We start from the raw sequence: 13,657 nt of genomic DNA on the forward strand, positions 1-13,657 counted from the left end.
CAAAATTCACTAGAGTGTCAAAAGTGCTTCTGGAATCTTCCCCCACAGACCTTGCTGGCATCATTTGAGGGTCTACTCACTCCTGTAAGGTATTTTTTTTAACACTTCTGTTTTGTACCTCCATCTCTCTGTGTTTCTCCGCCAGGACCTGATTGGTTCTCTCCATCTCTAATATCTGCTCTCTCATTCTTTTCATCTCATTGGCCAGCTGAGTGTTGGTCCTCAGCAGGTCTTCGTTGTTCACCAGCAGGCCACGCATTTCAAACCTAAAGGCAAAGGACGGTGGTAACGACTAAGGGCTTTTGACTTTGTGACATCACGCGCGACACATGTTTTCAAAGGGAGTACAAACACAAACACGTTTTTGTTTTTTTGTCCTGTCCAGCTACTCAGGCAAATCATATAGTTCAGGGGTGTCAAACTCAAATACGGAGTGGGCCAAAATTTAAAACTGAACAAAGCCAAGGTTGGACAAATTAACCTTTTAATAGGGACCCAGACAAGTTTTGCATTGAATATTGAACAAGCAAGGCTTATATAACTTTATAGTGACATGCAAAATCGAGTTTCAAATAATAATAATAAAGCTGCAAGCAGCGATGGACGGGACCGACTTTGAAGGCACATAAAATCCAAACCGGAGCAGTAATTAAAACTCTTTGGTCAACTTTTAATCAGAAGGGTTCAATCTCTCTCCTGTGCTAGTTTGAAGCCGACACGACAAACGCGCTCAGAGGAGATAATGTTTGAAAAAAGGTGACCGGTTTTTACAAAACTTTTGTTTTGAAGGGGGAATTGCAAAACTTCCTGTTGATTTTTTGCTGGGGGTTGTCAATATATGAAATGTAGGTCCAAGTGAGACCTACATAGAGGTTTTTGTTTCATGTCTCTAAGACATTCTTACTGGAAGTTACAGGCAGTTTTGTCTGAGTTTTCTTCCTAGGAGCAGTTGTGTCTGTGTTTTCTTCCTAGGGGGCGCGAGAGCGCAATTTTGAGTTTTGGGGTTGGGTTTTTTTTTTTATTAGATCGCAATTTTTGCCAGTCCTGATGTGTGTGTATAATTTGGTGAGTTTTGAAGCATGTTAAGGGGGTCAAATTACAGCTCAAAGAGGCAAAAGTGACTGTTTTTAGTAAACGTTTGTTTTGAAGGGGGAATTGCCAACTTCCTGTTGATTTTTGCTGAAGGATGTCAATGTATGAAATCTAGGTCTAAGTGAGACCTACATAGAGGTTTTTGTTTCATGTCTCTACGACATTCTTAGCGGAAGTTACAAGCAGTTTTGTCTGTTTTTTACTAGGGGGCGCTAGAGCGCAATTTTGAGTTTTGGGGTTTGGTTTTTTGATTAGATGGCAATTTTCGCCAGTCCTGATGTGTGTGTCAAATATGGTGAGTTTTGAAGCATGTTAAGGGGGTCAAATTACAGCTCAAAGAGGCGGCGGAATAATAATAATAATAAAACGCACGAAATACAATAGGGTCCTCTGTCTCAAAGGGACATTGCGGTCCCTAACTAATAATTTAAAAATATCAATGGCATATCAAATACAATTTAAATACAAATGTAATGCCTCTTTTCTATTTGCAGCCTTCTAAGGTAAATATCAAAATACACTTTTTCCACAGGCTAATAATACATTTGAAAATAAAATAATAATAATGAATGAATCCAACATTCAAGCCTTGAAGTAGCAAGCAAAAGTGCATGAATAAAACATTAATTATTGCTCAGTTTGCTACACTGATTTGCTATAACACTGAATGTGGAACAAGCAACGCTTATATAACTTAATAGTGCAAAATCAACTTTCAAAAAACAAACAAACAAACATCAATGGTATATTAAATAAAATTTAAATAAAAAAATGAATGCGACTTTTCTATTTGCAGCCTTCTGAGGTAAATACCAACATTAACTTGGTGGGCGAAGGCGGGCTTTTGTGGTAGCGGGGGGTGTATATTGTAGCGTCCCGGAAGAGTTAGTGCTGCAAGGGGTTCTGGGTATTTGTTCTGTTGTGTTTATGTTGTGTTACGGTGCGGATGTTCTCCCGAAATGTGTTTGTCATTCTTGTTTGGTGTGGGTTCACAGTGTGGCGCATATTTGTAACAGTGTTAAAGTTGTTTATACGGCCACCCTCAGTGTGACCTGTATAGCTGTTGACCAAGTATGCAAAATTTGGCCCGCGGGCCAGAGTTTGACACCCATGATATAGATGTAGATGCCCATATCGGCTGTACAAATTTACTTTACAAAAGAGAAGTGTGGGATACTTCTCTTGTTGCCTTCTTTGGTATTTTGACTTTATTAAATTGATTTATATTATTATTTGGTGCAGCCGGGCCGGAGCAGGAGGGGATAGAAAGAGGAAAAAAGGGGAATAAGACGGAGGGACAATAACAACAACAACTAAACAACATCAGCAAATAGGATATGTACACATATGATGGTAAAAGTGATAGCAAATAAGCAGTTAGTGAAATAAATAATACAGAAATTAACATTATTACACTACAAATGAGCAATAGAAATACCAATAGAAATATCACTATTGATAATGAATAATAACAATAATCTCCTTTATTATCAACAATACAATTACACATGTAAAGCGACTTTGGGTATTTAGAAAAGCGCTATATAAATCCCAGGTATTATTATTATTATTATTAATTGTTCAAATTAGAGATGTCCGATAATATCGGACTGCCGATATTATTGGTCGATAATTGCTTTAAAATGTAATATCGGAAATTATCGGTATCGGTTTCAAAAAGTCAAATGTATGACTTTTTAAAACGCCGCTGTGTACACGGACGTAGGGAGAAGTACAGAGCCCCAATAAACCTTAAAGGCACTGCCTTTGCGTGCCGGCCCAGTCACATTATATCTACGGCTTTTCACACACACAAGTGAATGCAAGTCATACTTGGTCAAGAGCCATACAGGTCACACTGAGGGTGGCCGTATAAACAACTTTAACACTGTTACAAATATGCGCCACACTGTGAACCCACACCAAACAAGAATGACAAACACATTTCGGGAGAACATCCGCACCGTAACACAACAGAACAAATACCCAGAATCCCTTGCAGCACTAACTCTTCCGGGACACTACAATATACACCCCCCCCTCCCACGCACACCTCAACCTCCTCATGCTCTCTCAGGGAGAGCATGTCCCAAATTCCAAGCTGCTGTTTTGAAGCATGTTCAAATAAATAATGCACTTTGTGACTTCAATAATAAATATGGCAGTGCCATGTTGGCATTTTTTTCCATAACTTGAGTTGATTTATTTTGGAAAACCTAGTTACATTGTTTAATGCATCCAGCGGGGCATCACAACAAAATTAGGCATAATAATGTGTTAATTCCACGACTGTATATATCGGTATCGGTTGATAATGGAATCGGTAATTAATAGTTGGACAATATCGGAATATCGGATATCGGCAGAAAAGCCATTATCGGACATCTCTAGTTCAAATACAACAATACATATACGTAATGATAACTTGAAATACAAAAGAAAGCAGATACATGGAGGGGAAGAAAGAGAAGCCAACTATATTAACCTTGTAGATTGTTATAGTAACAGTAGTAAACACGTTTGCAGTCTAATTACGAGAGTTCGAAAGACGTGAGCGTGTGATCACCTGATCTGGTTCCTCTCTTTCTCCATCTCAACACTCTCGGCCTCCAGGAACTGATTACGCTGGAAACAACATACACAGCATGTCATTTTAACATCCACACAATAAGTGTTAATAATGTTGTACAATTATGGTGGCCGACTGGGAAAGTAAGGCAGCAAGTTACGTGCAAATGCTCAGAACACGATAACAGACCCATGACAATAAAGCACATACCGTATTTTCCGGACTACAAGCCTCGTGCCTTTAAGACGCAGGATTCAAAGCATGGGGAAAAAAAGTAGATAGATAGATAGATAGTACTTTATTGACTCCTTCAATAAAGTACTATCTATCTATCTATCTACTTTTTTTCCCCATGCTTTGAACCCTGCGTCTTAAAGGCACGGCTAATTGATGGATTTTTCTTTGCTCATGGCCATAATGTTTTGTATTCAACAAACTCGCACTGTAGCACCGACACAGAGATCGAAAAGGTGTGTTATTGTTTGTGCTACGGCGCCATCTTTTTGGACGAGTTCGCTCACTGCAAGCGCTGCAGGTTGAAATTCTAGAGGATTTCCTTTTGTTTTGTGCCTTGAATCAGAAGCATAAGTGCCGTTCCGTCTTCTCGTCGTCAAAAGCGTTTCTACCCGTATGGTTTCTTCATTCATCACTCCAAACAACGGTTGTAAGTTTTACAATACAACGAAAACAAATCCTTCTTACTAAACGGTCACGTGTTTGATAGTGTTTTCATGTGCTATCGTTATGTAATCAAGCTAGCGTCGTTAGCATTATAGCTAATATGCTACAAGTGTTAGTACCGTATTATTCAGGCTATAAGGCGCCCTTAAAATCCTTTCATTGTCTCAAAAATCGACAGTGCGCCTTATAACCCGGTGCGCCTAATGTACGGCATAATTCAGGTTGTAGCTTACTGACCTCGAAGCAATTTTATTTGGTACATGGTGTAATGATAAGTGTGACCAGTAGATGGCAGCCATACATAAGAGATATGTGTAGACTGCAATATGATGGCAGTAAACAACACCAAAACTTTAAATGTTCCATTGAGAATATAGAACATTACACACGGCACTCAAAAATCCGTCAAAATGTTTTAGTACGACTTTGGTAAGCTATGAAGCCACACCGCTTGATGGATTGTCAGCGCATTAAACATACGAGTATTATGATGGTGTGTGTATAAGGACCGCAAAATGGCACCTATTAGCAGACATATTACCTGGCGTTTTGTTTCGCAATATTGTGCAAAACCAACTTTTCTTACCTTCTGGTACCTGCTGATCTGTATTTGGGATCTGCATAAATACTGAAAATGTTTGCGTGTTCGCCATTGTAGTCCGTGCCGACACCGTAGCCGAAAAGCTTCTTCTTTTTCTCTACCTTCTTCTGTAGCATTCATCTTCCGCTGTTGTCATTTCTAATATAAAGTAGTGTTAAGTTCTTACTTATATCTGTCAGTAAACTAGCTATCAAAGCGCTAAAACATACCGGTGTAGTGAGTTTACATTATTCACCCAAGGAACTTTAGTTATTAGAGAGTTCTGGTCAGACGGATTTTCACGGGACACATTTCCGGCGTTGATGTTGCTTTATTGAGCCACGGATGAGGAGATGCTGCTCCGTTATCGATTGAAGTAAAGTCTGAATGTCATTAAAACAGTTAGCTCCATCTTTTGACACTTCTTCCACTCCCGTCCTTGCACGCTACACCGCTACAACAAAGATGACGGGGAGAAGACGCTGCCGAAGGTGAGCCACGTAAATAAGACCGCCCACAAAACGGCGCATCCTGAAGCGACTGTCAGAAAGCGGCTTGAAGATGATCTGTAAAACATCATCTATGCAACATTTTGACCAAAGAACCGCCATTACATGTTATGTAGACCAGTGTTTTTCAACCTTTTTTGAGCCAAGTCACAGTTTTTGCGTTGAAAAAATGCGGAGGCACACCACCAGCAGAAATCATTAAAAAACGAAACTCGGTTGACAGTAAAAAGTCGTCGTCGCAATAGTTGGATTTAAACCATAACCAAGCATGCATCAATATAGCTCTTGTCTCAAAGTAGGTGTACTGTCACCACCTGTTACATCACACCGTGACTCATTTTGACTTTTTTGCTGTTTTCCTGTGTGTAGTGTTTTAGTTCTTGTCTTGCCCTCCTATTTTGATGGCTTTTTCTCTTTTTTTGGTATTTTCCTGTAGCAGTTTCATGTCTTCCTTTGAGCGATATTTCCCGCATCTACTTTGTTTTAGCAATCAAGACTATTTAAGTTGTTGCTATCCTTCTTTGTGGGGACATTGTTGATTGTCATGTCATGTTCGGATGTACATTGTGGACGCTGTCTTTGCTCCACAGTAAGTTTTTGCTGTTGTCCAGCATTCTGTTTTTGTTTACTTTGCAGCCAGTTCAGTTTTACTTTCATTCTGCATAGCCTTCCCTAAGCTTCAATGCCTTTTCTAAGGGGCACTCACCTTTTGTTTATTTTTGGTTTAAGCATTAGATACCTTTTTACCTGCACACTGCCTCCCGCTGTTTCCGACTTTGGCTACCGGCTGCCACCTACTGATATGGAAGAGTATTACACGGTTACTCTGCCGAGCTCTAGACAGCACCGACACTCAACAACAACAACACACCGTTTGCAGACTATAATTACTGGTTTGCAAAAAATATTTTTAACCCAAATAGGTGAAATTAGATAATCTCCCACGGCACACCAGACTGTATCTCACGTTGAAAAACACAGATGTAGACCACAAGCAAGTGTTTTACATTTAGAAAAAAAAATATTAATAATATGACTCCTTTAATGCGCCCTATAATCCGGTGTGCCTTATATATGAAAAAAGATCAAAAATAGACCATTCATCGGCAGTGCTCCTTATAATCCGGTGCGCCCTATGGCATACTTGCCAACCCTCCCAGATTTTCCGGGAGACTCCCGAAATTTTCTCCCGAGAATCTCCCAAAATTCAGGCGGAGCTGGAGGCCACGCCCCCTCCAGCTCCATGCGGACCTGAGTGACGTGTTGACAGCCTGTTCTCACGTCCGCTTTCCCACCATATAAACAGCTAATGATCGAGGGCAAGTTCTTGGTTTCTTATGTGGGTTTATTGTTAGGCAGTTTCATTAACGTCCTCCCAGCGCGGTAACAACACACAACAACAGCAGTCAAGTTTTCGTCCCCCGTAAAGCAGTTCGTCTGCCGTAAACAGCAATGTTGTGACACTTTTAAACAGGACAATACTGCCATCTACTGTACATGCATATGTGACCCACCCATAATGTGTCACATTTTTGTGTTGATTTATTTATTTTATTTTGTGGTTTGAATTCGTTTTTGGAGCTGTCATTACAGATTTATCAGTATTCACATTGGTCAGTAGGGGGCAGTAGGGCGTTTCTTCCCAATTGAATGCTATCACCTGCAGACCGGAAGTGTCTTGTCATTCTGATGAGCGCGACCAGTCTGTGAACAATTGAAACGTCCTGTGTGCTTTTTCCTCCTGTATAACAGGTTAGTTTTGGTGAATCAACTCACTGAATAATATCCATGTGATCTTTATAAGTTTAAGTACACATTCTGATGGTGGAGCCTAACTCTAAAGTGTTTGTGAGTTGTAGTTTGTATTTGTGAATGAATCCAGTGCACAGCTGCAGTAATCAATACAAAAAGGCGACGTGAGTGCGCAATGTTTATATAGGAACTTCTGATCCTAATGCAGACTCCCAAATTAGAGCTCCCGTTTTCTTATTGATTTTATAATGTATATTTGTATAATGTGTGTGTTCTGAAATAATGACAGGTAATAGAACAAGGATGGACAATTCAACCCTTAACTCAACAATGAGTAGATGAGTGTTATGTGTGTGTAAATGTGTAAATAAATGAACACTGAAATTCAAGTATTTATTTTATTTATTTATATATACATATATATATAAATATATATATATATATATATGTAATAAAAAAATATATATATATGTCATAAAATATATATATATATATACATATATAGCTAGAATTCACTGAAAGTCAAGTATTTCTTATATATATATATCTTAACCACGCCCCCGCCCCACCCCCGACCACGCCCATAACCACCCCCCACCTCCCGAAATTGGAGGTCTCAAGGTTGGCAAGTATGCCCTATGGTCTGGAAAATACGGTAGAGCTTCTTTGAGCAAGTGGACTCCTCGTTGTTGTGGCCTGAACACCAGCATGTTTATGGTAAATGGTTTTATTTGGATAGCGCTTTTCTACCTTCAAGGTACTCAAAGCGCTTTGTCACTATTACCACATTTACCCACTGATGACGCAGCATTAGACGCAACCGGGGGTTCAGTGTCTCGCTCAAGGACACTTTGAAATGGTCACAGGGGGACTGAGAATTCAAAGTGATACAAAAAAAGGCTTACCTTCTGACAGGCATCCAACTGCTTGGTCAGTTCCTCAATGAAGTCTTTCCTACTGAGCCCGCCCATTGTGGACGATCGTAAGCTGTAGTGGTTTTGAACCACCTGCACACGGGAATATGAAACATGCAGTTTAACTTGAGGTAGATCGTGTTTTGTCAGAGTGTGCGTTTCTAGGGAGGCGTACAGGGTTGGGGATGTCGTTCCTCCTCCTCATCAGAGCGTCGTATGCGGAGTATCGTGTGCGATGGGGGATGAGGTTGGGCCCTGACATTGGCACTGGACTGTTGCTTTGGCCGTAGGTGTGCAGGTTCAACTCTGAGGTGGCAGGAGATATTCCGGACTGGAATTGTAAACAAGAGAAGAGATCAGTCGACTCAAGTAAGGTTTAATTGGGTTTGATGTTGTCGAAACTATACCAATCAAAGTTGTGTAGGCAAAAGTGTCGTGACACGCCCTGAATTAATTAGTCCATAAATAGATGTTGGATTAGACCCCTTACTATGTGGTAAATGATTGTGTATTCATTTTACAATCAAATACACAGAGGACATAAGTCATTGAAATTAAATGAGCTCAAATATACCTACAAACAAGTCATAATGATGCAATATGTACAAACCCCGTTTCCATATGAGTTGGGAAATTGTGTTAGATGTAAATATAAACGGAATACAATGATTTGCAAATCATTTTCAACCCATATTCATTTGAATATGCTACAAAGACAACATATTTGATGTTTAAACTGATAATCGCAAATAATCATTATTAACTTTAGAATTTGATGCCAGCAACACGTGACAAAGAAGTTGGGAAAGGTGGCAATAAATACTGATAAAGTTGAGGAATGCTCATCAAACACTTATTTGGAACATCCCACAGGTGTGCAGGCTAATTGGGAACAGGGGGGTGCCATGATTGGGTATAAAAACAGCTTCCCAAAAAATGCTCAGTCTTTCACGAGAAAGGATGGGGCGAGGTACACCACTTTGTCCACAACTGTGTGAGCAAATAGTCAAACAGTTTAAGAACAACGTTTCTCAAAGTGCAATTGCAAGAAATTTAGGGGTTTCAACATCTACGGTCCATAATATCATCAAAAGGTTCAGAGAATCTGGAGAAATCACTCCACGTAAGCGGCATGGCCGAAAACCAACATTGAATGACCGTGACCTTCAATCCCTCAGACGGCACTGTATCAAAAACCGACATCAATCTCTAAAGGATATCACCACATGGGCTCAGGAACACTTCAGAAAACCACTGTCACTAAATACAGTTACTTAAAGCTCTATAATGCAAAGTGAGAGCCATTTATCAACAACACCCAGAAACGCCGCCGGCTTCTCTGGGCCCGAGATCATCTAAGATGGACTGATGCAAAGTGGAAAAGTGTTCTGTGGTCTGACGAGTCCACATTTCAAATTGTTTTTGGAAATATTCGACATTGTGTCATCCGGACTAAAGAGGAAGCGAACCATCCAGACTGTTATCGACGCAAAGTTCAAAAGCCAGCATCTGTGATGGTATGGGGGTGCATTAGTGCCCAAGGCATGGGTAACTTACACATCTGTGAAGGCACCATTAATGCTGAAAGGTACATACAGGTTTTGGAACAACATATGCTGCCATCTAAGCGCTGTCTTTTTCATGGACGCCCCTGCTTATTTCAGCAAGACAATGCCAAGCCACATTCAGCACGTGTTACAGCAGCGTGGCTTCGTAAAAAAAGAGTGCGGGTACTTTCCTGGCCCGCCTGCAGTCCAGACCTGTCTCCCATCGAAAATGTGTGGCGCATTATGAAGCGTAAAATACGACAGCGGAGACCCCGGACTGTTGAACGACTGAAGCTCTACATAAAACAAGAATGGGAAAGAATTCTACTTTCAAAGTTTCAACAATTAGTTTCCTCAGTTCCCAATCGCTTATTGAGTGTTGTTAAAAGAAAAGGTGATGTAACACATTGGTGAACATGCCCTTTCCCAACTACTTTGGCACGTGTTGCAGCCATGAAATTCTAAGTTAATTATTATTTGCAAAAAAAAACAAAAACAAAGTTTATGAGTTTGAACATCAAATATCTTGTCTTTGTAGTGCATTCAACTGAATATGGGTTGAAAAGGATTTGCAAATCATTGTATTCCGTTTATATTTACATCTAACACAATTTCCCAACTCATATGGAAACGGGGTTTGTACATACAGCTAGCCTAACTAGCATGTTAGCATTGATTAGCTTGCAGTCACGCACTGACCAAATATGACTGATTAGCACTCCAACAAGTCAATAACATCAACAAAGCTCACCTTAGTAATTTCACACACAGCATAAAACGTTTGTTGGACAAAATGAGACAAAGGAGTGGCATAAAACACATCTTAATGTGGCAGCATCAGAGAAAGTAGTACATGTAAACAAACTATGGTGCGTTCAGGGACCGCCAAAATTAGTAGGACACAACTGCGCTCGCCAAATCTTCTCATCAGTGAAGCATGTTTAATACAAACAGTGGGATTTCTAACAATTGGGAAGGTTTGTGTCATGTTTGCTCTCTTACAGAAACAATATTAAAACAAAAATTATATTTTTTCCATCTTTACCATTTTCATACATTTTTTAAAAAAGCTCCAGGGAGCCACTAGGGCAGCGCTAAAGAGCCGCATGCGTTTTGAGAGCAAAATTAAACAAAGGAGTGGCACAAAACACGTCTTTCTGTGGCAGCGTCGGAGAAAGTTGTACACGTAAACAAACTACGGTGCGTTCAAGGACCGCCGAAATTAGTAGGACAAAATGGCGCTCGCCAAATCCTCTCATCAGTGAAGCATGTTTAATATAAACAGTGGGATTTCTAACAATTACGAAGGTTTGTGTCATGTTTGCTCTCTTACAGAAACAATATTAAAACAAAAATTATATTTTTCCATCTTTACCATTTTCATACATTTTTAAAAAAAGCTCCAGGGAGCCACTAGGGCGGGGCTAAAGAGCCGCATGCGTTTCGAGAGCAAAATGAAACAACGAAGGAGTGGCATAAAACACGTCTTTTTGTGGCAGCGTCGGAGAAAGATGTATATGTAAACAAACTACGGTGCGTTCAAGAACCGTCAAAATTAGTAGGACAAAACGGCGCTTGCCAAATCCTCTCATCAGTGAAGCATGTTTAATATAAACAGTGGGATTTCTAACAATTACGAAGGTGTGTGTCATGTTTGTTGTCGTACGGAAACAATATTAAAACAAAAATTATATTTTTTCCATCTTTTCCATTTTCGTACATTTTTAAAAAAGCTCCAGGGAGCCACTAGGACGGCGCTAAAGAGCCGCATGCGTTTCGAGAGCAAAATGAAACAAAGAAGGAGTGGCATAAAACACTTCTTTCTGTGGCAGCGTCGGAGAAAGTTGTACATGTAAACAAACTATGGTGCGTTCAAGGACTGCCAAAATTAGTAGGACAAAACGGTGCTCGCCAAATCCTCTCATCAGTGAAGCATGTTTAATACAAACAGTGCGATTTCTAACAATTACAAAGGTTTGTGTCATGTTTGTTGTCTTACAGAAACAATATTAAAACAAAAATTATATTTTTTCCATCTTCGTACATTTTTGAAAAAGCTCCGGGGAGCCACTAGGACGGCGCTAAAGAGCCGCATGCGTTTCGAGAGCAAAATGAAACAAAGGAGTGGCATAAAACACGTCTTTCTGTGGCAGCATCGGAGAAAGTTGTACATGTAAACGAACTATGGTGCATTCAAGGACTGCCAAAATTAGTAGGACAAAACGGCGCTCGCCAAATCCTCTCATCAGTGAAGCATGTTTAATATAAACAGTGGGATTTCTAACAATTACGAAGGTGTGTGTCATGTTTGTTGTCGTACAGAAACAATATTAAAACAAAAATTATATTTTTTCCATCTTTTCCATTTTCGTACATTTTTAAAAAAGCTCCAGGGAGCCACTAGGACGGCGCTAAAGAGCTGCATGCGTTTCGAGAGCAAAATGAAACAAAGAAGGAGTGGCATAAAACACGTCTTTCTGTGGCAGCGTCGGAGGAAGTTGTACATGTAAACAAACTATGGTGCGTTCAAGGACTGCCAAAATTAGTAGGACAAAACGGCGCTCGCCAAATCCTCTCATCAGTGAAGCATGTTTAATATAAACAGTGCGATTTCTAACAATTGGGAAGGTTTGTGTCGTGTTTGCTCTCTTACAAAAACAATATTAAAACAAAAATTATATTTTTTCCATCTTTTCCATTTTTGTACATTTTTTTAAAAGCTCCAGGGAGCCACTAGGGCGGCGCTAAAGAGCCGCATGCATTTCGAGAGCAAAATGAAACAAAGAAGGAGTGGCATAAAACACGTCTTTCTGTGGCAGCGTCGGAGAAAGTTGTACACGTAAACAAACTACGGTGCGTTCAAGGACCGCCAAAATTAGTAGGACAAAACGGCGCTCGCCAAATCCTCTCATCAGTGAAGGATGTTTAACACAAACAGTGGGATTTCTAACAATTAGGAAAGTTTGTGTCATGTTTGCTCTCTTACAGAAAAAATATTAAAACAAAAATTATATATTTTCCAACCATGTTTTCCATTTTCGTACATTTTTTAAAAAGCTAGGACGGCATTAAAGAGCCGTGGGTTGCCGACCCCCGAGAGTAAGCTAACTGTGAATACACCTAAAAAAAAAAAGTCTTTCATGCATTTGTCTGTTAAATAAATACTAAAACATATTTAAACGTTTAAAAAGTATTAAAATATGCTATGTATTATTTGTATTTAGTGGAAGAAAGGGCAAAATGGCTTTTTGGTAGTTGGTTAGGTTGTAATCATAGCGGCTTTTAAACATTTGGTAGTAGAACCGAGATGGTGAGCAAGGCACAAAGAAGAGAGTGTTGTTAGACGCCAGCTCCATATTTTACCATCAGTTTTCCCAGGTGTCCTAACACTTTTGCCTACCAACACACAACAATATTACGTTGCTTCTTTCTATTGAAACATGCTCAAGTTTTACCAAGTGGTGCGTGTTCATGTTCATGCCGTAGGGACTGTTGAAGACTCGGCCGGGGTTTTCCGCCACACTTGCCTGAAAAGAAAGAACAGCGTATATATAAACAGTTATTTACAGTAAAAAAAAAGTTTGGGTACAGAAAGTCCCTTTGAACTCTGACTCTGCTGGAGATCAAAGGGAAGATGACACATTAAACCGCCTTTTTTTTTTTAAATGTCTATTTGGAAGGACTACACATGTCTCTGAAAGCTTGATAAAAGGGTGTTTAAGGTGCTATTATTATATTATTATTGTATTAATGTAAAGTATATTTATATAGCGCTTTTCTCTAGTGACTCAAAGCGCTTCTACATAGTGAAACCCAATATCTAAGTTACATTTAAACCAGTGTGGGTGGCACTGGGAGCAGGTGGGTAAAGTGTCTTGCCTAGGATGGCGGAAGTGGGGATCGAACCTGGAACCCTCAAGTTGCTGGCACGGCCACTCTACCAACCGAGCTCAACCATACCGCCCCGGTCCTCATATCAATGAGGACCTTAACAGTCATAAAGTCTGGAGAAC

At 39.9% G+C, this 13,657-nt stretch overlaps 1 protein-coding gene across 1 annotated transcript in view; it reads right to left on the reverse strand.

Annotated features, from left to right (window-relative positions):
* LOC133619652 (uncharacterized) overlaps nt 1-13,657 on the reverse strand; it is a 195,519-nt gene that overhangs the window by 26,251 nt on the left and 155,611 nt on the right. Inside the window, exons 7-11 of the mRNA XM_061980822.2 lie at nt 13,100-13,171; nt 8,273-8,428; nt 8,089-8,190; nt 3,659-3,717; nt 119-266 (exon numbers count right to left, since the gene is read on the reverse strand). Of these exons, the coding sequence (XP_061836806.2) occupies nt 119-266; nt 3,659-3,717; nt 8,089-8,190; nt 8,273-8,428; nt 13,100-13,171 (537 nt within the window). The remainder of the gene's footprint in view (nt 1-118; nt 267-3,658; nt 3,718-8,088; nt 8,191-8,272; nt 8,429-13,099; nt 13,172-13,657) is intronic.

Source organism: Nerophis lumbriciformis, linkage group LG20, assembly GCF_033978685.3.
Source record: "Nerophis lumbriciformis linkage group LG20, RoL_Nlum_v2.1, whole genome shotgun sequence".
In the NCBI taxonomy this organism is placed as follows: domain Eukaryota; kingdom Metazoa; phylum Chordata; class Actinopteri; order Syngnathiformes; family Syngnathidae; genus Nerophis; species Nerophis lumbriciformis.